At 42.5% G+C, this 27,755-nt stretch overlaps 2 protein-coding genes across 2 annotated transcripts in view; one reads left to right on the top strand and one right to left on the bottom strand.

Annotated features, from left to right (window-relative positions):
• Positions 1-1,205: 1,205 nt before the first annotated feature.
• On the bottom strand, positions 1,206-17,394 carry LOC311122136 (junctophilin-1-like; the record flags this gene model as incomplete). Its single annotated transcript, XM_084196540.1, has 2 exons — positions 1,206-1,984; positions 17,016-17,394. 2 exons carry the CDS (start codon positions 17,392-17,394, stop codon positions 1,206-1,208), a joined length of 1,158 nt encoding a protein of 385 aa, XP_084052666.1.
• A 1,954-nt stretch (positions 17,395-19,348) lies between these two features.
• Positions 19,349-27,755, top strand: part of gdap1 (ganglioside induced differentiation associated protein 1) — a gene marked incomplete at both ends in the record, with an annotated part of 13,748 nt that continues 5,341 nt past the window's right edge. The window contains 2 exons of the mRNA XM_084196541.1: positions 19,349-19,516; positions 24,897-25,089. Coding sequence (XP_084052667.1) covers positions 19,349-19,516; positions 24,897-25,089 — 361 coding nt within the window. The remainder of the gene's footprint in view (positions 19,517-24,896; positions 25,090-27,755) is intronic.

Raw genomic sequence — 27,755 nt, forward strand, 5'->3', positions numbered from 1 at the left:
CACACACACACTCAAACACATACACACACACTCAAATATACACACACACACACAAATATACACACACACACTCAAATATACACACACACACTCAAATATACACATACACACTCAAATATACACACACACACTCAAACACACACTCAAATATACACACACACTCAAATATACACACACACACTCAAATATACACACACACACACACACACACACACACACACTCAAACACATACACTCAAATATACACACACACACACACACACACACTCAAACACATACACACACACATTTACATTTTAGTCATTTAGCAGACGCTCTTATCCAGAGCGACTTACAGTTAGTGAATACATTTTTTTTTTTTTTATACTGGCCCCCCATGGGAAACGAACCCACAACCCTGGCGTTGCAAACGCCATGCTCTACCAACTGAGCTACATCCCTGCCGGCCATTCCCTCCCCTACCCTGGACGACGCTGGGCCAATTGTGCGCCGCCCCATTGGTCTCCCGGTTGCGGCCGGCTACAGCAGAGCCTGGATTCGAACCAGGATCTCTAGTGGCACAGTTAGCACTGCGATGCAGAGCCTTAGACCACTGCGCCGTACACACACACACACTCAAACACATACACACACACTCAAACACATACACACACACTCAAACACACACACACACACACACACACACATATACACACATACACACTCAAACACATACACACACACACACTCAAACACACACACTCACACACTCAAACACACACACTCAAACACACACACACACACACACAAACACATACACACACATACGCACTCAAACACATACACACACACTCAAACACACACACACACACACATATACACTCAAACACACACACACAAACATATACACACATACACACTCAAACACACACACACTCAAGCACACACACACACACACACACACACACACACAGGTGCAGACGCACACAGCCACTGAAGGCTGATCATGCAGTTCCAGGAATTATAAACTGACTAAACATTAGGGCCCAGTGGTTGGTGATGCTTTTCTAGAGGGCTGGACCAATCACAACTCTAGTTATACCAGTCATACCAGGCACACTGGGAACGTAGGAAGGGCTTTGATCTTGCGGATCTGAATGCTGCATAGTTTATGTATTTACAGGTGGAACACACATTCTATCTTTCTCTCTCACACACACACAATCCTACCTCGAAGCTGCTATTTCCACTTTCGTCCTGGCGATAGCCCCTGCCCTCTGCGCCCCCTCCACGGCCCGGTCCACTTTCTCTTTGGTTTTGGGGTTCTTTAGCGGGATCAACTGCTTCCTTATTCCACGCACCAGCACGTTATTCTTGTACTTCCCTTCTTCCTTGTTGCCCTCGGGGAAGGTGGTGCACCCGTAACCGTGGCGCTTGTTGTTCAGCCACTCCCCCTCGTACTTCATCCCGTTGGAACGTTCGCTGACGCCGAACCCGTTGCGCTTGTCGTTCTTCCACTCCCCCATGTACGTCTCGGTGGTGGTGGCGTCCACGTGATCCTCCAATAGCAGGTCCTCTTCCGGCAGCTCTCCGTCGCCCAGGGAGACGGTGGAGTTGGCGTCTGCGTCGGAGGAGCTGATGCGGCTCATAGCTGCGTCGCTGAGTGCCGAGCTCCTCTTGCTGGAGATGGACGACTTCGATTCGGACTTGTGGAGCCGGCGGAGGCTCCCGAACAGCGACCCGCGACGGAACAGCCCCTTCTTCTTCTTCTTCCCGGTGACCACTTCGCTATCCGAGTGGAAGTTGAGGACGAACCCGCCGCGGCCGCCGGTGGGAGTGTCACCCGAGAGGTCCTGGAGCACGGCGCCGTTACTCTGCTCGGAGCGCAGGGACGCCAGGGAGGTACGGAGTGGGGACTGTATTACCGTGGCCATGCCGTAGGGAACACTCTGGCGCACGCCGTAACCATGACGCATCCCACCCATCCACTGGCCCTGGTATGTACCTGGAGGAGACACAGAACAATAACGATGGGGGTGAATAGATCATCGGTTGGCTAGTTGGTTGGCTGGCTGATTACTCGATTGGTTGGTTGATTGATTGATTGATTGATTGGTTGATTGATCTTAAAAGTAATAATTAAAAGCCACAGGTCCAACTCAATATTAGGAAGGTGTTCTTAATGTTTTGTACACTCAGTGTAGATCACAATTATTCAGACAGAACAATGGCAATCTCCAGATACTGTACATACGGTAGTCTGCGTTCCAAACGGCACTCTATTCCCTACATAGTGGGTCCTAGTCAGGAGTAGCGCACTATATAGGGATTAGGGTGCCATTTGGGATAAAGCCATCCAGTGCAGTCTCCCTGACCAGCACGGAACACTCCTCCTGACTGATCGAATGAAACACTTCCCTTCAATGTTCCAAGATAATGTGTTATGAACGTTCGAAGCTACTATGGCGAGTCAGGTCTGATCTAAAAGGGACCCATCTATACAATAAAGAAGTATCTTGGACAATATACTTGTCTCAATGGCCAGGTTAGAGTGCATCAAAACCGTGACGTATCATACGGAAATTGTGACTGACTGACTGATCTACAAATAATATTGAGTAGGCTAGTTATTTACGATGCAATGGGATTACTGTAACCTCTCATAGTAAAGAACACTGTAACCTCATAGTAAAGTCACACTGTAACCTCTCATAGTAAAGTCACACTGTAACCTCTCATAGTAAAGTCACACTGAAACCTCTCATGGTAAAGTCACACTGTAACCTCTCATAGTAAAGTCACACTGTAACCTCTCATAGTAAAGTCACACTGTAACCTCTCATAGTAAAGTCACACTGTAACCTCTCATAGTAAAGTCACACTGAAACCTCTCATGGTAAAGTCACACTGTAACCGCTCATGGTAAAAGTCACATTGAAACCTCTCATAGTAAAGTCACACTGTAACCTCTCATAGTGAAGTCACACTGTAACCTCTCATAGTAAAGTCACACTGTAACCTCTCATAGTAAAGTCACACTGTAACCTCTCATAGTAAAGTCACACTGTAACCTCTCAAGGTAAAGTCACAGAGTAGATCAGTCAGTCTGGACTTTAAGGTTGGCTGAAATGTTGAGCGCACCCTGTGACTTTACTATGAGAGGTTTCAGTGTGACTTTGCTATGAGAGGTTTCAGTGTGACTTTACTATGAGAGGTTACAGTGTGACTTTACTATGAGAGGTTACAGTGTGACTTTACTATTGAAGGTTACAGTGTGACTTTACTATAAGAGGTTTCAGTGTGACTTTACTATTCAAGGTTACAGTGTGACTTTACTTTAAGAGGTTTCAGTGTGACTTTACTATGAGAGGTTACATTGTGACTTTACTATGACAGGTTTCAGTGTGACTTTACTATTCAAGGTTACAGTGTGACTTTACTATTCAAGGTTACAGTGTGACTTTACTATGAGAGGTTACAGTGTGACTTTACTATGACAGTTTTCAGTGTGACTTTACTATGAGAGGTTACAGTGTGACTTCACTATAAGAGGTTTCAGTGTGACTTTACTATAAGAGGTTTCAGTGTGACTACTATGAGAGGTTTCAGTGTGACTTTACTATAAGAGGTTACAGTGTGACTTTGCTATTCAAGGTTACAGTGTGACTTTACTATGAGAGGTTTCAGTGTGACTTTACTATAAGAGGTTTCAGTGTGACTTTACTATGAGAGGTTACAGTGTGACTTTACTATGAGAGGTTTCAGTGTGACTTTACTATGACAGGTTACAGTGTTACTTTACTATTCAAGGTTACAGTGTGACTTTACTATGAGAGGTTTCAGTGTGACTTCACTATAAGAGGTTACAGTGTGACTTTACTATAAGAGGTTTCAGTGTGACTACTATAAGAGGTTTCAGTGTGACTTTACTATGAGAGGTTACAGTGTGACTTTACTATGACAGGTTTCAGTGTGACTTTACTATTCAAGGTTACAGTGTGACTTTACTATTCAAGGTTACAGTGTGACTTTACTATAAGAGGTTTCAGTGTGACTTTACTATGAGAGGTTACAGTGTGACTTTACTATGACAGGTTTCAGTGTGACTTTACTATTCAAGGTTACAGTGTGACTTCACTATAATAGGTTTCAGTGTGACTACTATGAGAGGTTTCAGTGTGACTTTACTATGAGAGGTTACAGTGTGACTTTACTATTCAAGGTTACAGTGTGACTTTACTATGAGAGGTTTCAGTGTGACTTTACTATAAGAGGTTTCAGTGTGACTTTACTATGAGCGGTTACAGTGTCACTTTACTATGAGAGGTTTCAGTGTGACTTTACTATGACAGGTTACAGTGTGACTTTACTATTCAAGGTTACAGTTTGACTTTACTATGACAGGTTTCAGTGTGACTTCACTATAAGAGGTTTCAGTGTGACTTTACTATAAGAGGTTTCAGTGTGACTACTATGAGAGGTTTCAGTGTGACTTTACTATGAGAGGTTACAGTGTGACTTTACTATTCAAGGTTACAGTGTGACTTTACTATGAGAGGTTTCAGTGTGACTTTACTATGACAGGTTTCAGTGTGACTTTACTATTCAAGGTTACAGTGTGAATTTACTATTCAAGGTTACAGTGTGACTTTACTATGAGAGGTTACAGTGTGACTTTACTATGACAGGTTTCAGTGTGACTTTACTATTCAAGGTTACAGTGTGATTTTACTATGAGAGGTTACAGTGTGACTTTACTATGAGAGGTTTCAGTGTGACTTTACTATTCAAGGTTACAGTGTGACTTTACTATAAGAGGTTTCAGTGTGACTTTACTATGAGAGGTTACAGTGTGACTTTACTATGAGAGGTTACAGTGTGACTTTACTATGACAGGTTTCAGTGTGACTTTACTATTCAAGGTTACAGTGTGACTTCACTATAATAGGTTTCAGTGTGACTACTATGAGAGGTTTCAGTGTGACTTTACTATGAGAGGTTACAGTGTGACTTTACTATTCAAGGTTACAGTGTGACTTTACTATGAGAGGTTTCAGTGTGACTTTACTATAAGAGGTTTCAGTGTGACTTTACTATGAGCGGTTACAGTGTCACTTTACTATGAGAGGTTTCAGTGTGACTTTACTATGACAGGTTACAGTGTGACTTTACTATTCAAGGTTACAGTTTGACTTTACTATGACAGGTTTCAGTGTTACTTCACTATAAGAGGTTTCAGTGTGACTTTACTATAAGAGGTTTCAGTGTGACTACTATGAGAGGTTTCAGTGTGACTTTACTATGAGAGGTTACAGTGTGACTTTACTATTCAAGGTTACAGTGTGACTTTACTATGAGAGGTTTCAGTGTGACTTTACTATGACAGGTTTCAGTGTGACTTTACTATTCAAGGTTACAGTGTGAATTTACTATTCAAGGTTACAGTGTGACTTTACTATGAGAGGTTACAGTGTGACTTTACTATGACAGGTTTCAGTGTGACTTTACTATTCAAGGTTACAGTGTGATTTTACTATGAGAGGTTACAGTGTGACTTTACTATGAGAGGTTTCAGTGTGACTTTACTATTCAAGGTTACAGTGTGACTTTACTATAAGAGGTTTCAGTGTGACTTTACTATGAGAGGTTACAGTGTGACTTTACTATGAGAGGTTACAGTGTGACTTTACTATGACAGGTTTCAGTGTGACTTTACTATTCAAGGTTACAGTGTGACTTCACTATAATAGGTTTCAGTGTGACTACTATGAGAGGTTTCAGTGTGACTTTACTATGAGAGGTTACAGTGTGACTTTACTATTCAAGGTTACAGTGTGACTTTACTATGAGAGGTTTCAGTGTGACTTTACTATAAGAGGTTTCAGTGTGACTTTACTATGAGCGGTTACAGTGTCACTTTACTATGAGAGGTTTCAGTGTGACTTTACTATTCAAGGTTACAGTGTGACTTTACTATGAGAGGTTTCAGTGTGACTTTACTATAAGAGGTTTCAGTGTGACTTTACTATGAGCGGTTACAGTGTCACTTTACTATGAGAGGTTTCAGTGTGACTTTACTATTCAAGGTTACAGTGTGACTTTACTATGAGAGGTTACAGTGTGACTTTACTATGAGAGGTTACAATGTGACTTTAGCATGACAGGTTACAGTGTGACTTTAGCATGAGAGGTTACAGTGTGACTCTACTATGAGAGGTTACAGTGTGACTTTAGCATGAGAGGTTACAGTGTGACTTTAGCATGAGAGGTTACAGTGTGACTCTACTATGAGAGGTTACAGTGTGACTCTACTATGAGAGGTTACAGTGTGACTTTACCATGATAGGTTACAGTGTGACTTTACTATGAGAGGTTACAGTGTGACTTTACTATGAGAGGTTACAGTGTGACTTTACTATGAGAGGTTTCAGTGTGACTTTACTATGAGAGGTTACAGTGTGACTTTACTATGAGAGGTTAAAGTGTGACTTTATTATGAGAGGTTACAGTGTGACTTTACTATGAGAGGTTACAGTGTGACTTTACTATGAGAGGTTACAGTGTGACTTTACCATGAGAGGTTACAGTGTGACTTTACTATGAGAGGTTACAGTGTGACTTTACTATGAGAGGTTACAGTGTTCTTTACTATGAGAGGTTACAGTGTGACTTTACCATGAGAGGTTACAGTGTGACTTTACTATGAGAGGTTACAGTGTGACTTTACTATGAGAGGTTACAGTGTGACTTTACTATGAGAGGTTACAGTGTGACTCTACTATGAGAGGTTACAGTGTGACTTTACCATGAGAGGTTACAGTGTTCTTTACTATGAGAGGTTACAGTGTGAAATACTGGTATGGCAGTATTTCAGCACATCTTCGGTGGTATGGCAGTATTTCAGCACATCTTCGGTGGTATGGCAGTATTTCAGCACATCTTCGGTGGTATGGCAGTATTTCAGCACATCTTCAGTGGTATAGCAGTATTTCAGCACATCTTCAGTGGTATGGCAGTATTTCAGCACATCTTCGGTGGTATGGCAGTATTTCAGCACATCTTCGGTGGTATGGCAGTATTTAAGCACATCTTCGGTGGTATGGCAGTATTTCAGCACATCTTCGGTGGTATGGCAGTATTTCAGCACATCTTCGGTGGTATGGCAGTATTTCAGCTACAGGCAAACCGATCAACCAAATGCAAGTGTTGTGAAAAAAAGGGCCTCAGAGTTGTAGCAACAACAAAAGGCAACATGACAGATTTATTCAATAATCTGAAGAAGAACCACCCTCTACTTTACAGAGTGGTGAAGAAACCACTCAGCCATAGCCAGCCACCTACGTTAAGCAGGCATTGATTGCCGATGTGTTTCAAGTGTAACACCATACAGAAAAACATCTCGCATACAGACATACATCACCAAGGCTATCACCTATCTATTTAAAAAGTTAAAGAAAAAAAATAATAAAAAAAATAATAATAATACAAATGAAACAAAACAAAACAATTTGAAAAAAAATAATATACAAAAAAACAATTATATATATAAAACCAATGAAAATTAAGAATATACTCAAAAAAATAAAATAAATTGGCTATCATAAGGTGAATGCACCAATTTGGAAGTCGCTCTGGATAAGAGCATCTGCTAAATTACGTACATGTAATGTAATGTACATAGGAATCACGTCTTTACAGTGCTATTTCCACTGTCAGCAAAGACAGCTTCAAGAAAGATGATAAATAAGCTGGACAGGAGATATAAGGTTCTATCTAGAACATACAGTATTTTGCCCAAGTCTCCATCCCAACACTGTAGAACACAAGTAAGGGAGAAGTTGAAAGAGAGCTCATTATTACGTAACTACAACAGGCCTTTGTTCTTGTAGAACAACCCAGCCTTACATCAGTTTGACAGCACACTTTATTGATGAGAAGTTTCAACTGAAAGGCCGGTGACTGGCTAAAACGTGGTAAAGACCATCACGTTAATGACTGGACCAAACGTGGTAAAGACCATCACGTTAATGACTGGACCAAACGTGGTAAAGACCATCACGTTAATGACTGGACCAAACGTGGTAAAGACCATCACATTAAATGACTGGACCAAACGTGGTAAAGACCATCACGTTAATGACTGTACCAAACGTGGTAAAGACCATCACGTTAATGACTGGACCAAACGTGGTAAAAGACCATCACGTTAATGACTGGACCAAACGTAGTAAAGACCATCACGCTGATGACTGGACCAAACGTGGTAAAGACCATCACATTAATGACTGGACCAAACGTGGTAAAGACCATCACGCTGATGACTGAACCAAACGTAGTAAAGACCATCACGCTGATGACTGAACCAAACGTAGTAAAGACCATCACGCTGATGACTGGACCAAACGTGGTAAAGACCATCACGCTGATGACTGAACCAAACGTAGTAAAGACCATCACGCTGATGACTGGACCAAACGTAGTAAAGACCATCAGTTGGCTACGTGTTACATTTTTTAAGGCACTTTGACTTCTAATTTCAATAATAATATTGATTGAGCCTACTTCTACAGAATTATACTCTCACCAGCTTCCTGTTCCATCTGCAGCCTATCGCTACCTGAATACAGAATTAACTTAGGCTATTAATAATAATATGCCATTTAGCAGACGCTTTTATCCAAAGCGACTTACAGTCATGCGCGCATACATTTTTAACGTATGGGTGGTCCCGGGGATCGAACCCACTACCCTGGCGTTACAAGCGCCGAGCTCTACCAGCTGAGCTACAGAGGACCCCAAGACTACAATAACTCATCATGGTCAAATAGGAAGTAGGAACTCATAATGTTATTAATTAATTAATAAGTGCTGCGCTTTATAGCATACTATATTTTGATGATCATGTTACAAATGAATGTTTGTTAATATGTCAGTGTAATAATCTAATTTCATGCGTATAACAATGTTGGAAAATATTAGTTTAATTCGTTTTTGTATTCAGTTAGCACAGTGTGTATTAATTCATATGATCTCATTTTAGAAGTAATGCTCTCTGCCCTGACACTTGTTTTAACCGTGTCGATTGGATTTACCAAGTTTTCACACAGGTGTTTGACAACAGCAATATCTGGCCAAAAATAAAATCGCTAGTAGATATTTATTAGAATTTTTGTCCAAATCGTTTAGCCCTACTACATACTTCTTAACGCTCACCCCAACGCTCACGCCAACGCTCACCCTCACCCCAACACTCACCCTCACCCCAACACTCACCCTATATAAATACCTCGTAACCCAACCCCAACACTACATACATACATACATACATACATACCTTTTAACCCAACACTCACCCAACCCTCACCCCAACGCTCACCATACATACATACCTCTTAACCCAACCCCAACTGTCACGCCAACCCTCACCCCAACCCTACATACAGTGCATTCAGAAAGTATTCAGACCCCTTGACTTCTTCCACATTTTGTTGTTACGTTACAGCCTTATTCTAAAATTGATTAATGAATGTTTTTCGTCATCAATCTACACACAATACTCCATAACGACAAAGTGAAAACAGGTTTGTATAAATTTTTGCAAATGTATAAAAATAAAAAAACACACAACAAATACCTTATTTTACATAAGTATTCAGACCCTTTGCTATGAGACTCGAAATTGAGATCAGGTGCATCCTGTTTCCATTGATCATCCTTGAGATATTTCTATAACTTGTTTGGAGTCCACCTGTGGTAAATTCAATTGATTGGACATGATTTGGAAAGGCACACACCTTTCCATATAAGGTCCCACAGTTGACAGTGCATGTCAGAGCAAAAACCAAGAGGTCGAAGGAATTGTCCGTAGACCTCCGAGACAGGATTATGTAAAGGCACAGATCTGGGGAAGGGTACCAAAAAATGTCTGCAGCATTGAAGGTCCCCAAGAATAGTGGCCTCCATCATTCTTAAATGGAAGAAGTTTGGAACCACCAACACTTTTCCTAGAGCTGGCAACCCGGCCAAACTGAGCAATCAGGGGAGAAGGGCCTTTATCAGGGAGGTGACCAAGAACCTGATGGTCACTCTGAAAGAGCTGCAGAGTTCCTCTGTGGAGATGGGAGAACCTTCCAGAAGGACAACCATCTCTGCAGCACTCCACCAATCAGGTCTTTATGGTAGTGGCCAGACGGAAGCCACTCCTCAGTAAAAGGCACATGACCCTAAGCACACAGCCAAGACAACGCAGGAGTGGCTTCGGGACAAGTCTCTGAATGTCCTTGAGTGGCCCAGCCAGAGCCCGGACTTGAACCTGATCGAACATCTCTGGAGATACCTGAAAATAGCTGTGCAGCAACTCTCCCCATCCAACCTGACAGAGCTTGAGAGGATCTGCAGAGAAGAATGGGAGAAACTCCCCAAATACAGGTGTGCCAAGCTTGTAGCGTCATACCCAAGAAGACTTGAGGCTGTAATCGCTGCCAAAGGTGCTTCAACAAAGTACTGAGTAAAGGGTCTGAAAACTTATGTAAAATGTGATATTTCAAATTTCTAAAAACCTGTTTTTGCTTCGTCATTATGGGGTATTGTGTGTAGATTGATGCGGGGACAAAACTATTTAATCAATTGTAGAATAAGGTTGTAACGTAACAAAATGTGGAAAAAGTCAAGGGTTGTGAATAGTTTCCGAATGCACTGTACGTACATACCTCAACCCTCACCCATATCCGCTGAAAAAATTATAATAATAAAGTATGTTGAAAGTCACCAGCATCAATATGGAGTTGGTCCCCCCCACTTGCTGTTATAACATCCTCCACTCTTCTGGGAAGGCTTTCCACTAGATGTTGGAACATTGCTGCGGGGACGTGCTTCCATTCAGCCACAAGAGCATTAGTGAGGTCGGTCACTGATGTTGGGCGATTAGGCGCTGGCTCACAGTCGGCGTTCCAATTCATCCCAAAGGCGTTCTATGGGGTTGAGGTCAGGGCTCTGTGCAGAACAGTCAAGTTCTTCCAACACTGATGTCGACAAACCATTTCTGTATGAACCTCGCTTTGTGCACCGGGGGCATTGTCATGCTATAATGTCATTGTATGCTATAGCGATAGATATCCCTTAATATATATATATATATATATATATATATATATATATATATATATATATATATATATATATATATATATATATATATATATATATATAGCAAATAGAAATCAAAACTGGATGGTCTTCAGGAGATAGATGGGAGGGGTTGAGGGTAGCTGAAGGATGGGATAAAAACATTAAAAAATATAACTATTGTAAAATGTGTCCGTGACATGTATTTAGTATAGGTAAGCTGGAAATAGAAGCCTAAGTGTTGTTGTCCATTAGTTTACTCCAATTAGGGGAGGGGTGGTGGGGTTAGGGGAAAATAATAAAGGAAAATATATTGTAAAAATATATATATTTAACATACGGTACCAGTAAAAAGTTTGGACACATCTACTCATTCAAGGGTTTTTCCTTATTTTGACAATTTTTTACATTGTAGAATAATAGTGAAGACATCAAAACTATGAAATAACACATATGGAATCATGTAGTAACCAAAAAAAGTGTTAAACAAATCAAAATATTTTTTAAATTTGAGATTCTTCAAAGTAGCCACCCTTTGCCTTGATGACAGCTTTGCACACTCTTGGCATTCTCTCAACCAGCTTCATGAGGTAGTCACCTGGAATGCATTTTCAATTAACAGCTGTGCCTTCATAAAAGTTAATTTGTGGAATTTCTTTCCTTCTTGAGCCAATCAGTTGTGTTGTGACAAGGTAGGGAGGGTATACAGAAGATAGCCTTATTTGGTAAAAGACCAAGTCCATATTATGGCAAGAAAAGCTCAAATAAGCCAAGAGAAACGACAGTCCATCATTACTTTAAGACATGAAGGTCAGTCAATACGGAACATTTCAAGAATTTGAAAGTTTCTTCAAGTGCAGTCACAAAAATATTGTTTTGTTGCAAGTTGAAAGAGTCTGAATTAATGCGAAACGTTGTATACAACATGGGATCGTGTTAGGATATAAAAATGGATTTCATCCAATAAAACTATGCTACATTTGATCTCTGAGACCCTCAGGATGACAAATTAGAGCAAGATTACTGAATGTAAGTACATTATTTACCTTCAGAGGTGAATGTATCAAACCAGTTGCCTTGATAAAAGTGTTTTGTTGTTGTGCACCCTCCTCAAACAATAGCATGGTATTTTTTCGCTGTAATAGCTACTGTAAATTGAACACTGCAGTTAGACATGTCTTATATGGGCAGAAAGCTTAAATTATTGTTAATCTATGTCCCATGAAAGTTGGCTGCTGTTTACAACGTCATTCTAGTCACATTATCGCATATTGAGCAACAACTGTCCCGATTTCAGTAGAGGTTTTAAGTGTTGAGTTAGATTACACCTCAATCGCTATTTCAAGTCATTTTGGTGACATCACAGCAATTGCTAGCTAGCTAACACAAGTTAGGAGGCTCAGCAACAACAACAGAACCCTCCCTAGATACAGCCACGTCTCACAGCCACGTCTCACAGCCACGTCTCACAGCCACGTCTCACAGCCACGTCTCACTGCCACGTCTCACAGCCACGTCTCACAGCCACGTCTCACAGCCACGTCTCACAGCCACGTCTCACAGCCACGTCTCACAGCCACGTCTCACAGCCACGTCTCACTGCCACGTCTCACAGCCACGTCTCACAGCCACGTCTCACAGCCACGTCTCACAGCCACGTCTCACAGCCACGTCTCACAGCCACGTCTCACAGCCACGCCTGAGATTTGCTCGACTCCACCTTTATACAAACATAAATCGGGTGCTGGATCCTGGGGTATGAGCCCTTCTACAGCAGTCAAGGCAATGGCTATCAACGTCACAACAAGAAGACATTTACATTTACATCATTTAGCAGATGCTCTTATCCAGAGCGACATACAAATTGATGCATTCAACTTATGATATTCAGTGGGACAACCACTTTTTTTCTTCTTTTTTTTTTTATGGTGGGGTGGGGGAGGAATGTCATTGTATGCTGTAGCGTTAAGATATCCCTTCACTGGAACTAAGGGGCCTAGCCCGAACCATGAAAAACAGCCACAGACCATTATTCCTCATCCAACAAACATTACAGTTGGCACTATGCATTCGGGCAGGTAGCGTTCCCCTGGCATCTGCCAAACCCAGATTAGTTCGTCAGGACTGCCAGATGGTGAAGCGTGATTCATCACTCCAGAGAACGTGTTTCCACTGCTCCAGAGTCCAATGGCGGCTAGTTTTACACCACTCCAGCCGATGCTTGGCATTGCGCATGGTGATCTTAGGCTTGTGTGCGGCTGCTCAGCCATGGAAACCCATTTGATGAAGCTCCAGACTAACAGGTATTGTGCTGACGTTGCTTCCAGAGGCAGTTTGGAACTCGGTAGTGAGTGTTGCAACTGAGGACAGACGCGCTACGGCTGAGCCGCTGTTGCTCCTAGACGTTTCCTCTTCACAATAACAGCACTTACAGTTGACCGGGGCAGCTCTAGCAGGGCAGAAATTTGACAACTGACTTGTTGGAAAGGTGGCATCCTACGACGGTGCCACGTTGAAAGTCACTGAGCTCTTCAGTACAGGCCATTCTACTGCCAATATTTGTCTATGGAGATTGCATGGCTTTGAGCTCGATTTTATACACCTGTCAGCAACGGGTGTGTCTGAAATAACCGAATCCACTCATTTAAAGGGGTGTCCACATATATTTTTTTAGTCATTTAGCAGACGCTCTTATCCAGAGCGACTTACAGGAGCAATTAGGGTTAAGTGCCATGCTCAAGGGCACATCGACAGATTTTTCACCTAGTCGGCTCGGGGATTAGAACCAGCGACCTTTCGTTACTGGCACAGCACTCTTAACCACTAAGCTACCTGCCGCCCCAGATACATACTTCTGTATAAATAGAGGTTGTCTTACATAGCTATCTTTAGATAAATGCTGAAGTCTCTCTGGGTAAAAGCTCTTCTAAATGACTAAAATGTAAATGTTACAGGGAACTGCCAAAATAAAGGAAACACTTGAGTAAACGAGGTGCTTCCACACAGGTGAGGTTCCTGAGTTCATTAAGCAGTTAACATCCCATAATGCTTAGGGTCACGTATAAAAATGCCCAGTTCCAATTATTTTCATTACTATGGCTAGAAGAAAATATCTCAGTGACTTTGAAAGATGGGTCTCAAAAGAGAATAGGGGGTTTAAAGTGTGTGTGTCAGTCACCAGATGATCTCAACCCAATTGAACACTCATGGGAGATTGTGGAGCAGCGCCTGAGACCACGTTTTCCACCAACATCAACAAAACACCAAATGATGGAATTTATCGTAGAACAGCCTGGTCTCATAGACTAGACGTAACATAGTAAAAGTAAATCTGTGACACTCTTATTGGTGTGATATGTTACCTTTGGTATGGTTACATAAGATAGAAGGTTACTGACAACTTTAGCATTTAAGCTATTTAGCAACTTTTTCAACTACTTACTACTTTTTAGCTACTTTGCAACTACTTAGCATGTTAGCTATCCCTTCCCCTAACCCTAACCCATTAACCTAACTCCTAAACTTAACCCTAACCCCGAACCTAGCTAACATTAGCCAGTTAGCTAACGTTAGCCACCTAGCTAGAATTCATAACATATACGTTTTGCAAATTCGTAACATATTGTACGTTTTGCAAATTCGTAACATACACTACCGATCAAAAGTTTTAGAACACCTACTCATTCAAGGGTTTTTCTTTATTTTTACTATTTTCTACATTGTAGAATAATAGTGAAGACATCAAAACTATGAAATAACACATATGGAATCATGTAGTAACCAAAAAAGTGTTAAACAAATCAAAATATATTTTATATTTCAAATTCTTCAAATAGCCACCCTTTGCCTTGATGACAGCATTGCACACTATTGGCATTCTCTCAACCAGCTTCATGAGGTAGTCACCTGGAATGCATTTCAATTAACAGGTGTGCCTTATTAAAAGTTAATTTGTGGAATTTCTTTCCTTCTTAATGCGTTTGAGCCAATCAGTTGTTTTGTGACAAGGTAGGGGTGGTATACAGAAGATAGCCCTATTTGGTAAAAGACCAAGTCCATATTATGGCAAGAACAGCTCAAATAAGCAAAGAGAAATGACAGTCCATCGTTACTTTAAGACATGAAGGTCAGTCAATACGGAACATTTCAAGAACTTTGAATGTTTCTTCTAGTGCAGTCGCAAAGACCATCAAGTGTTATGATGAAACTGGCTCTCATGAGGACCACCACAGGAATGGAAGACCCAGAGTTACCTCTGCTGCAGAGAATAAGTTCATTAGAGTTACCAGCCTCAGAAATTGTAGCCCAAATAAATGCTTCACAGAGTTCAAGTAACAGACATCTCAACATCAACTGTTCAGAGGAGACTGTGTGAATCAGGCTTTCATGGTCGAATTGCTGCAAAGAAACCACTACTAAAGGACACCAATAAGAAGAAGAGACTTGTTTGGTCCAAGAAACACATGCAATGGACATTAGACCAGTAGAAATGTGTCCTTTTGTCTGGAGTCCAAATTTGATCTTTTTGGTTCCAACCGCCGTGTCTTTGTGAGACGCAGTGTGGGTGAACGGATGATCTCCGCATGTGTATTTCCCACCGTAAAGCTTGCAGGAGTAGGTGTTATGGTGTGGGGGTGCTTTGCTGTGATTTATTTAGAATTCAAGGCACACTTAACCAGCATGGCTACCACAGCATTCTGCAGTGATACGCCATCCCATCTGGTTTGGGTTTAGTGGGACAATCATTTGTTTTTCAACAGGACAATGACCCAACACACCTCCAGGCAGTGTAAGGGCTATTTTACCAAGAAGGAGAGTGATGGAGTGCTGCATCAGATGACCTGGCCTCCACAATCCCCCAACCTCAACCAAATTGAGATGGTTTGGGATGAGTCGGACCGCAGAGTGAAGGAAAAGCAGCCAACAAGTGCTCAGCATATGTGGGAACTCCTTCAAGACTGTTGGAAAAGCATTCCAGGTGAAGCTGGTTGAGAGAATGCCAAGACTGTGCAAAGCTGTCCTCAAGTTTAAAGGGTGGCTATTTGAAGAATCTCAAATATAAAATATATTTTGATTTGTTTAACACTTTTTTGGTTACTACATGATCACGTATGTGTTATTTCATAGTTTTGATGTCTTCACTATTATTCTACAATGTAAAAAATAGTAAAAATAAAGAAAAACCCTTGAATGAGTAGGTGTTCTAAAACGTTTGACCGGTAGTGTATAATACGAAGCGTAACTCGTAACATATCATACGAATGGGTGATGGACATCCACAAATTAAAACATACCATACGAAACGTAACATATCATACTAAATGGAGAGTCTCGGATTTGCGTACAGAATAATATGAAATGCTCTGAGACCAGGTTGAATAATGGCGTCGCATCCCTCCAATAGAGTTCCAGACACTTGTAGAATCTATGCCGAGGCACATTGAAGCTGTTCTGGTGGCGGCCCAATGCCATATTAAGACATCCACAATAATGATGTTTCCTTTATTTTGTCAGTTACCTCTACACCTAGCACAGATAGCCTAGAAATGATGCTTATATTTAAATACATCGAATAGGATGTTATTCAATCAAAATTATTATTATTTATTATAGGACTAAATAAAATATTTTATGGCTCGTGCAAGGCGAGCATGTTCACTTGCACGTAATAGAGCTAAAGTCAAAATCCCCAATCAGTCTAAATGTGAGGAGATATAATAATATCCCCCTGCAATAACCCTATAATCACATGTCCATTATCTGCCCACTATGTGCATGAACCTCTTCACCCGCCAAACCACAACAGATAGCCAAGACAGATCCCTCTGGTTCGCGGTTTAAAGAGATACACACGCAATTCCCCCCAAAACATGTCAATCCTTTATAATGGTAGCCTATAACTGGTATCTTACCACCGTCGCCGTAGGTCTCGATCCCATATCCGTCCTGTAGCCCGTTACTCCACGTCCCGTCGTACCTCGCAGGTGTATTGTGGCTCTGTCGGAGTCCATAGCGACCCTTGAAGCCGTGACTCCACTCACCACGGTAAATCCACTTCCCTTTGGTTTCGACTCCCAGTCCATGCCGCTTCCCCAGAGACCAGTAGCCATGGTACATATTCCCGCTGGGCCAGGTGTACACCCCCACTATCTCAAAGCCGTGCGACCAGGAGCCGGCGTACTCGCCCTGGCCTTTGGGCCCGGTACAGATGCCATGTCCGTGGGCTTTGCCGTCCTCCCATCCTCCGCAGTATGTTCCTCCATCGTCGAAGTCGAACCGTCCGCCCGTCATTCAGAACAGCCACGAAATGGAGCAGAACTCTACAGCCGTAGACTGACTTAATGGTGTCGTTATTATCCCCCCCCCCCCCCAGAAGGGATCCAGCACGGAGCGGAGAGGTGGAGAAAACAGAGAGATGACTCTGTTTGCACAAGAACTAAAAAGAAACAGAGACAGTGATGGTGGTGATTATGGGCAGTGTGTGGTTCCAAGCGATTGATATGTAAAGAGAAAAGCATGCGTGAGGTGGTTAGTGTGTGTGTGTGTGGTTAGGGTAGGGGATGAATGGGGAAGAGTCATTTACCGGAGTCGCACGCGGTATCCGCCGCTGTGTGATAGCTCGTCTCCCCCCTCCACTGATCAGAGGGAGAGAGAGAAACATCGAGTCTCCAAACAAGAAAGACGCGGCCAATTTCCACGTCACGCCAGTAGAACCTCCCACACCGCCACCCCCATAGCTAATAATGAGGGTGTGCGCGCTCTGTATTATGTGCCGCTGTTCGCCGGTAACACATAGTTCAAGTAGCAGACCAGCGGTGAGATAGCCACCGCCGCTACCGGTGTCGCAACCGGGTGCTGCCGATGCCACCGGTCGGTGCGGTGACGTTTGAAATACTCGCGCCTACTGCCTAGCACAGGTGTGTGTTCCCTCAACAGAATGGCTCTTTTTGGAGGTGTGAGTGAACAGGGGGTAAAATATAAATGTCCTATGCGATCCATAGAGATCCTACTAAATGAGTATTCTAATTCCTAAATCAATGACACGGTCACTGTAAGATTGTTGATTTTAGGCAAAGCTCTCAAAGTGTTGGAATGAAAAAGAATATGTACATTCTGTTGTTGAAGGCCTACTGCTCAGGCTACTTTTTGTGACAAGTGTATTTAAGTAATTTTCTTAAATCTATCAACCTATAGTTGTACCCCTATCTATGAATACAACATCTAACCTTTTTTTATTTTTTAAATAGGCTATAATAAGGTCAAACTCTAATTCTTAATTCTACACAACTTGATTATTCAATCAGTTTAGACATGATGAAAACATTTTAGCTTCAATCGAATGGAAACTGTGAATTTGTCAATACTGTACTGACAATATCACAAATCAAAGAGCTCGACGGAGATTTGAGTGGTCCTCTGTAGCTCAATTGGTAGAGCATGGTGCTTGTAACGCCAAGGGTAGTGGGTTCGATCCCCGGGACCACCCATACGTAAAAATGTATGCGCACGTGACTGTAAGTCGCTTTGGATAAAAGCGTCTGCTAAATGGCATATTATTATAATATCGAAAAGCTCGACGGAGATTTGAAAAAGGAATGGGATAACAGCGACCTCTGCTGATGACTGGAAGTAATGGTCAACACACTTATTACAGAGAGGAGTTCTACGTCGAGCTGTCGGACACAACCTCTCACAAGCGAGGATTTATCAAATTACAAAGACCATTTTCTAAAACTAGTAGGAGATTTCTTGCTATTATATTACACCTTTTACAGAAACTAAATAAATAGCCTACTATGTAGGCTTTCTAAATATAGATCTGCCACTTAGGCTTACAGAACACATAGACGTAGGCCTAATCGAAGTTGTGATCTTTCAGAGTGGGACTTACAGCATTCCCGTTCATCTCTCATTCATCAGTCCGGATGAACCTCAGAGGGGTGTGATGCTGATGACGTCTCAAACGGTCGTCACTAGTTACAACAGCCACAAATGTCTAAACCCCGCCTATTTCTACAATTTCTCATCTTAACACATCTGATTTTGAACCTATCCCCCTAACCTTAACCCTAACCTTAACCACACTGCTATACTTATGCCTAATCATAGCCTTAAATTAAGTCCAAAAAGCTCATTTCTGTTTTCATACATTTTTATGATATAGACCATTTTGACTTTGTGGCTGTGGTAACTAGTGACAACCGTCCCAAACACAGCACAACACAGCGACAGACAGATAGCTAAAATGGCGGCGGAAAACAGCGCCGAGTCTCTGGATGAGAAAGAAATCCTCATTAACAAGGGTGATGTTCAGGAGGTACAACAAGAGAGCGGAGCTGTCACAGAAAGCACGAATTCCAAACCATCCAAAATGACACTGTATCATTGGACGCAGTCCTTCAGTTCGCAGAAGGTGAGTGATTCAGCACCAATCGTTAACGGACAGCTCCTAAAGGGTATCCGGTGGATTGCGTGACTAGGCAAGGTATAGCGACATGCTAATCAAAATAACACTTATCTGACAATATAAATGAAGTTATAGCATCATATCGGCTTTTGCAGCTCGTAAGATGTGTCCAAAAACGGACTGAAACCAGGCTGGCTACAACAAATGGTTTGCTATTTCTGCTTGAACAGGAAGCTGGATATATTAGCCAACATGCACATGGCCTTGATTACAGCTAAATCCCAGTTCCATATCCATATGCGTTGAATACAAGTCCACAGTCCCATCATAGTGAATGCTTTAAAGTCCTACTCCAGGGTAGGCATGAATGTCCTTCTCCTTTAAGTTTGCTGTTTTGTCTATAAAACCATATTTTGCTCAAAAACATATTTTTTTAACCTTTAGTGTGCACTTTACTGTATTTATACTTGGGATATCACTTTTCAACAGGAAAACAATTATCTGGAGGACATCTTTAAGTACCAGATGCTGTATTGTAGCTGTATTGTAGGTGTATTGTAGGTGTAGCTGTATTGTAGGTGTAGTGTAGGTGTAGCTGTATTGTAGGTGTAGCTGTATTGTAGGTGTATTGTAGGTGTAGCTGTATTGTAGGTGTAGCTGTATTGTAGGTGTAGCTGTATTGTAGGTGTAGCTGTATTGTAGGTGTAGCTGTATTGTAGGTGTAGTGTAGGTGTAGCTGTATTGTAGGTGTAGTGTAGGTGTAGCTGTATTGTAGGTGTAGCTGTATTGTAGCTGTATTGTAGGTGTAGCTGTATTGTAGGTGTAGTGTAGGTGTAGCTGTATTGTAGGTGTAGTGTAGGTGTAACTGTATTGTAGGTGTAGCTGTATTGTAGGTGTAGCTGTACTGTAGGTGTAGCTGTATTGTAGGTGTAGCTGTATTGTAGGTGTAGCTGTATTGTATCTCTATTGTAGGTGTAGCTGTATTGTAGGTGTAGTGTAGGTGTAGCTGTATTGTAGGTATATTGTAGGTGTAGCTGTATTGTAGGTGTAGCTGTATTGTAGGTGTATTGTAGGTGTAGCTGTATTGTAGGTGTAGCTGTATTGTAGGTGTAGCTGTATTGTGGCTGTATTGTAGGTGTAGCTGTATTGCAGGTGTAGCTGTATTGTAGGTGTAGCTGTATTGTAGGTGTAGCTGTATTGTAGCTGTATTGTAGGTGTAGCTGTATTGTAGGTGTAGTGTAGGTGTAGCTGTATTGTAGGTATATTGTAGGTGTAGCTGTATTGTAGGTGTAGCTGTATTGTAGCTGTATTGTAGGTGTAGCTGTATTGTAGGTGTAGCTTTATTGTAGGTGTAGCTGTATTGTATGTGTATTGTGTAGCTGTATTGTAGGTGAAGTGTAGGTGTAGCTGTATTGCAGGTGTAGTGTAGGTGTAGCTGTATTGTAGCTGTATTGTAGGTGTAGCTGTATTGTAGGTGTAGTGTAGGTGTAGCTGTATTGTAGGTGTATTGTAGGTGTAGCTGTATTGTAGGTGTAGTGTAGGTGTAGCTGTATTGTAGCTGTATTGTAGGTGTAGCTGTATTGTAGGTGTAGTGTAGGTGTAGCTGTATTGTAGCTGTATTGTAGGTGTAGCTGTATTGTAGGTGTATTGTAGGTGTAGCTGTATTGTAGGTGTAGTGTAGGTGTAGCTGTATTGTAGGTGTAGTGTAGGTGTAGCTGTATTGTAGGTGTAGCTGTATTGTAGGTGTGGTGTAGGTGTAGCTGTATTGTAGGTGTAGCTGTATTGTAGGTGTAGCTGTATTGTAGCTGTATTGTAGGTGTAGCTGTATTGTAGGTGTAGTGTAGGTGTAGCTGTATTGTAGGTGTAGTGTAAGTGTAACTGTATTGTAGGTGTAGCTGTATTGTAGGTGTATTGTAGGTGTAGCTGTATTGTAGGTGTAGCTGTATTGTAGGTGTAGCTGTATTGTAGGTGTAGCTGTATTGTAGCTGTATTGTAGGTGTAGCTGTATTGTAGGTGTAGTGTAGGTGTAGCTGTATTGTAGGTATATTGTAGGTGTAGCTGTATTGTAGGTGTAGCTGTATTGTAGGTGTAGCTGTATTGTAGGTGTAGCTGTATTGTAGCTGTATTGTAGGTGTAGCTGTATTGTAGGTGTAGTGTAGGTGTAGCTGTATTGTAGGTATATTGTAGGTGTAGCTGTATTGTAGGTGTAGCTGTATTGTAGGTGTAACTGTATTGTAGTTGTAGCTGTATTGTATCTGTATTGTAGGTGTAGCTGTATTGTAGGTGTAGTGTAGGTGTAGCTGTATTGTAGGTATATTGTAGGTGTAGCTGTATTGTAGGTGTAGCTGTATTGTAGGTGTAGCTGTATTGTAGCTGTATTGTAGGTGTAAATGTATTGTAGGTGTAGCTGTATTGTAGGTGTAGCTGTATTGTAGGTGTAGTGTAGGTGTAGCTGTATTGTAGGTATATTGTAGGTGTAGCTGTATTGTAGGTGTAGCTGTATTGTAGGTGTATTGTAGGTGTAGCTGTATTGTAGCTGTAGCTGTATTGTAGGTGTAGCTGTATTGTAGGTGTAGCTGTATTGTAGGTGTAGTGTAGGTGTAGCTGTATTGTAGGTGTAGTGTAGGTGTAGCTGTATTGTAGGTGTATCTGTATTGTAGGTGTAGCTGTATTGTAGCTGTATTGTAGGTGTAGCTGTATTGTAGGTGTAGTGTAGATGTAGCTGTATTGTAGGTGTAGTGTAGGTGTAGCTGTATTGTAGGTGTAGCTGTATTGTAGGTGTAGCTGTATTGTAGCTGTACTGTAGGTGTAGCTGTATTGTAGCTGTATTGTAGGTGTAACTGTATTGTAGGTGTAGCTGTATTGTAGGTGTAGCTGTATTGTAGGTGTAGCTGTATTGTAGCTGTATTGTAGGTGTAGCTGTATTGTAGGTGTAGTGTAGGTGTAGCTGTATTGTAGGTATATTGTAGGTGTAGCTGTATTGTAGGTGTAGCTGTATTGTAGGTGTAGCTGTATTGTAGGTGTATTGTAGGTGTAGCTGTATTGTAGGTGTAGCTGTATTGTAGGTGTAGCTGTACTGTAGGTGTAGCTGTATTGTAGGTGTATTGTAGGTGTAGCTGTGCTGTAGGTGTAGCTATACTGTAGGTATAGATGTATTGTAGGTGTAGCTGTATTGTAGGTGTAGCTGTACTGTAGGTGTAGCTGTATTGTAGGTGTAGCTGTATCGTAGGTGTAGCTGTATTGTAGGTGTAGCTGTATTGTAGGTGTAGCTGTATTGTAGGTGTAGCTTTATTTTAGGTGTAGCTGTATTGTAGGTGTAGCTGTATTGTAGCTGTATTGTAGGTGTAGCTGTATTGTAGCTGTATTGTAGGTGTAGCTGTATTGTAGGTGTAGCTGTACTGTAGGTGTAGCTGTATTGTAGGTGTAGCTGTATTGTAGGTGTAGCTGTATTGTAGGTGTAGCTGTATTGTAGGTGTAGCTTTATTTTAGGTGTAGCTCTATTGTAGGTGTAGCTGTATTGTAGCTGTATTGTAGGTGTAGCTGTATTGTAGCTGTATTGTAGGTGTAGCTTTATTGTAGCTGTATTGTAGGTGTAGCTGTATTGTAGCTGTAGTGTAGGTGTAGCTGTATTGTAGGTGTAGCTGTATTGTAGGTGTAGCTGTATTGTAGGTGTATTGTAGGTGTAGCTGTATTGTAGGTGTAGCTGTATTGTAGGTGTAGCTGTACTGTAGGTGTAGCTGTATTGTAGGTGTATTGTAGGTGTAGCTGTATTGTAGGTGTAGCTGTATTGTAGGTGTAGCTGTACTGTAGGTGTAGCTGTATTGTAGGTGTATTGTAGGTGTAGCTGTGCTGTAGGTGTAGCTATACTGTAGGTATATATGTATTGTAGGTGTAGCTGTATTGTAGGTGTAGCTGTACTGTAGGTGTAGCTGTATTGTAGGTGTAGCTGTATTGTAGGTGTAGCTGTATTGTAGGTGTAGCTGTATTGTACCTGTATTGTAGGTGTAGCTGTATTGTAGGTGTAGCTGTATTGTAGGTGTATTGTAGGTGTAGCTGTATTGTAGGTGTAGTGTAGGTGTAGCTGTATTGTAGGTGTAGTTGTACTGTAGGTGTAGCTGTATTGTAGGTGTAGCTGTATTGTAGGTGTAGCTTTATTTTAGGTGTAGCTGTATTGTAGGTGTAGCTGTATTGTAGCTGTATTGTAGGTGTAGCTGTATTGTAGCTGTATTGTAGGTGTAGCTTTATTGTAGCTGTAATGTAGGTGTAGCTGTATTGTAGCTGTAGTGTAGGTGTAGCTGTATTGTAGGTGTAGCTGTATTGTAGATGTAGCTGTATTGTAGGTGTAGCTGTATTGTAGGTGTATTGTAGGTGTAGCTGTATTGTAGGTGTAGCTGTATTGTAGGTGTAGCTGTACTGTAGGTGTAGCTGTATTGTAGGTGTATTGTAGGTGTAGCTGTATTGTAGGTGTAGCTGTATTGTAGGTGTAGCTGTACTGTAGGTGTAGCTGTATTGTAGGTGTATTGTAGGTGTAGCTGTGCTGTAGGTGTAGCTATACTGTAGGTATAGATGTATTGTAGGTGTAGCTGTATTGTAGGTGTAGCTGTACTGTAGGTGTAGCTGTATTGTAGGTGTAGCTGTATTGTAGGTGTATTGTAGGTGTAGCTGTGCTGTAGATGTAGCTATACTGTAGGTATAGATGTATTGTAGGTGTAGCTGTATTGTAGGTGTAGTGTAGGTGTAGCTGTATTGTAGGTGTAGCTGTATTGTAGGTGTAGCTGTATTGTAGGTGTAGCTGTATTGTAGCTGTATTGTAGGTGTAGCTGTATTGTAGGTGTAGCTGTATTGTAGGTTTATTGTAGGTGTAGCTGTATTGTAGGTGTAGTGTAGGTGTAGCTGTATTGTAGGTGTAGCTGTATTGTAGGTGTAGTTGTACTGTAGGTGTAGCTGTATTGTAGGTGTAGCTGTATTGTAGGTGTATTGTAGGTGTAGCTGTGCTGCAGGTGTAGCTATACTGTAGGTATATATGTATTGTAGGTGTAGCTGTATTGTTGTGCTGCACTGGAAGGGTCTGTATTGTAGGGGGGTTTGGTCATAGTAGAGAAGGGTCTGTACTGTCCAGTATGAAAAATGTATGCACTCACTAACTGTAAGTCACTCTGGATAAGAGCGTCTGCTAAATGACTAAAATGTAAATGTAAATTGTAGGGGTGTCTGGTCATAGTATAGAATTATCTGTCTTGTAGGGAGGTCTGGGCATAGTAGAGAAGGGTCTGTACTGTACATGTTATCTAATCCTGTACCTGTCCTGTCTAGGTGCGTCTGGCCATAGCAGAGAAGGGATAGAGCAGCGCATGTAAACTGACTATGCTGTATCTGTCCTGTCTAGGTGCGTCTGGCCATAGCAGAGAAGGGACTGATCTGTGAGGAGTATGATGTCAGTCTGCCTCTTAGTGAACACAACGAGCCCTGGTTCATGAGACTGAACCCGGCAGGAGAGGTACCAGTCCTCGTACACCATGACAACGTCATCACAGACCCAGTTCAGATCATGGACTATCTGGACCAGAACTTCAGAGATGGCAAGTCACTGACTAACATTAACCCCTGACCCCTAGCCCTACTGAAGCCAGTAACTAGGAGACAGCTAGGGGGGCTGGGTAACCCATAACAAATCAGGGTCCCCCCTAATACATGTCCAGAACCCCCAAATTGTCAATGTATAATTTGATCCCTGATTTTACACATTGATTTTCAATTTTGTTCCCCTTTTTATTGCTTCCACTCTCAACATCCCTGCCTCCACTCTCAACATCCCTGCCTCCACTCTCAACATCCCTGCCTCCACTCTCAACATCCCTGCCTCCACTCTCAACATCCCTGCCTCCACTCTCAACATCCCTGCCTCCACTCTCAACATCCCTGCCTCCACTCTCAACATCCCTGCTTCCACTCTCAACATCCCTGCCTCCACTCTCAACATCCCTGCCTCCACTCTCAACATCCCTGCCTCCACTCTCAACATCCCTGCCTCCACTCTCAACATCCCTGCCTCCACTCTCAACATCCCTGCCTCCACTCTCAACATCCCTGCTTCCACTCTCAACATCCCTGCTTCCACTCTCAACATCCCTGCCTCCACTCTCAACATCCCTGCTTCCACTCTCAACATCCCTGCCTCCACTCTCAACATCCCTGCTTCCACTCTCAACATCCATGCCTCCACTCCCAACATCCCTGCCTCCACTCTCAACATCCCTGCCTCCACTCTCAACATCCCTGCTTCCACTCTCAACATCCCTGCTTCCACTCTCAACATCCCTGCCTCCACTCTCAACATCCCTGCCTCCACTCTCAACATCCCTGCCTCCACTCTCAACATCCCTGCCTCCACTCTCAACATCCCTGCCTCCACTCTCAACATCCCTGCCTCCACTCTCAACATCCCTGCTTCCACTCTCAACATCCCTGCCTCCACTCTCAACATCCCTGCTTCCACTCTCAACATCCCTGCCTCCACTCCCAACATCCCTGCCTCCACTCTCAACATCCCTGCCTCCACTCTCAACATCCCTGCCTCCACTCTCAACATCCCTGCTTCCACTCTCAACATCCCTGCCTCCACTCTCAACATCCCTGCCTCCACTCTCAACATCCCTGCCTCCACTCTCAACATCCCTGCCTCCACTCTCAACATCCCTGCTTCCACTCTCAACATCCCTGCTTCCACTCTCAACATCCCTGCCTCCACTCTCAACATCCCTGCCTCCATTCTCAACATCCCTGCCTCCACTCTCAACATCCCTGCCTCCACTCTCAACATCCCTGCCTCCACTCCCAATATCCCTGCTTCCACTCTCAACATCCCTGCCTCCACTCCCAACATCCCTGCCTCCACTCCCAACATCCCTGCTTCCACTCTCAACATCCCTGCTTCCACTCTCAACATCCCTGCCTCCACTCTCAACATCCCTGCCTCCACTCTCAACATCCCTGCCTCCACTCTCAACATCCCTGCTTCCACTCTCAACATCCCTGCTTCTACTCTCAACATCCCTGCCTCCACTCTCAACATCCCTGCCTCCACTCTCAACATCCTTGCCTCCACTCTCAACATCCCTGCCTCCACTCCCAACATCCCCTGCCTCCACTCTCAACATCCCTGCCTCCACTCTCAACATCCCTGCCTCCACTCTCAACATCCCTGCTTCCACTCTCAACATCCCTGCCTCCACTCTCAACATCCCTGCTTCCACTCTCAACATCCCTGCCTCCACTCTCAACATCCCTGCTTCCACTCTCAACATCCCTGCTTCCACTCTCAACATCCCTGCTTCCACTCTCAACATCCCTGCCTCCACTCTCAACATCCCTGCTTCCACTCTCAACATCCCTGCTTCCACTCTCAACATCCCTGCTTCCACTCTCAACATCCCTGCTTCCACTCTCAACATCCCTGGTTCCACTCTCAACATCCCTGCCTCCACTCTCAACATCCCTGCTTCCACTCTCAACATCCCTGCTTCCACTCTCAACATCCTTGCTTCCACTCTCAACATCCCTGCTTCCACTCTCAACATCCCTGCTTCCACTCTCAACATCCCTGCCTCCACTCTCAACATCCCTGCTTCCACTCCCAACAGTGTTTTAACCAGCAGTTTGCAAACTGTTCATTTGGATCTTCTGTTATTATTATTATTATTATTATTATTATTATTATTATTGTTGTTTTTATTATCCTCTCTTTGCTCATTGTGTTCATTCATTATTATCAGTTTCATTGTGTTGGTTTAAATGGATCCATATCTTGTTGTTCAGCATGCCTAGTCTACTGCAGATAAGGAGAAAGAGGAGATATTCTGGTAAGCATACGGAGAGGAGTGGAGTGGTTTTATAGATTTATTTGAAAAATATCTCTCAAATACAAGCACATATACAGTGGGGAAAAAAAGTATTTAGTCAGCCACCAATTGTGCAAGTTCTCCCACTTAAAAAGATGAGAGAGGCCTGTAATATTCATCATAGGTACACGTCAACTATGACAGACAAATTGAGAAGAAAAAAATCCAGAAAATCACATTGTAGGATTTTTCATGAATTTATTTGCAAATTATGGTGGAAAATAAGTATTTGGTCACCTACAAACAAGCAAGATTTCTGGCTCTCACAGACCTGTAACTTCTTCTTTAAGAGGCTCCTCTGTCCTCCACTCATTACCTGTATTAATGGCACCTGTTTGAACTTGTTA

Source organism: Coregonus lavaretus (genome assembly GCF_964263955.1).
Source record: "Coregonus lavaretus genome assembly, contig: HAP1_SCAFFOLD_4807, whole genome shotgun sequence".
In the NCBI taxonomy this organism is placed as follows: domain Eukaryota; kingdom Metazoa; phylum Chordata; class Actinopteri; order Salmoniformes; family Salmonidae; genus Coregonus; species Coregonus lavaretus.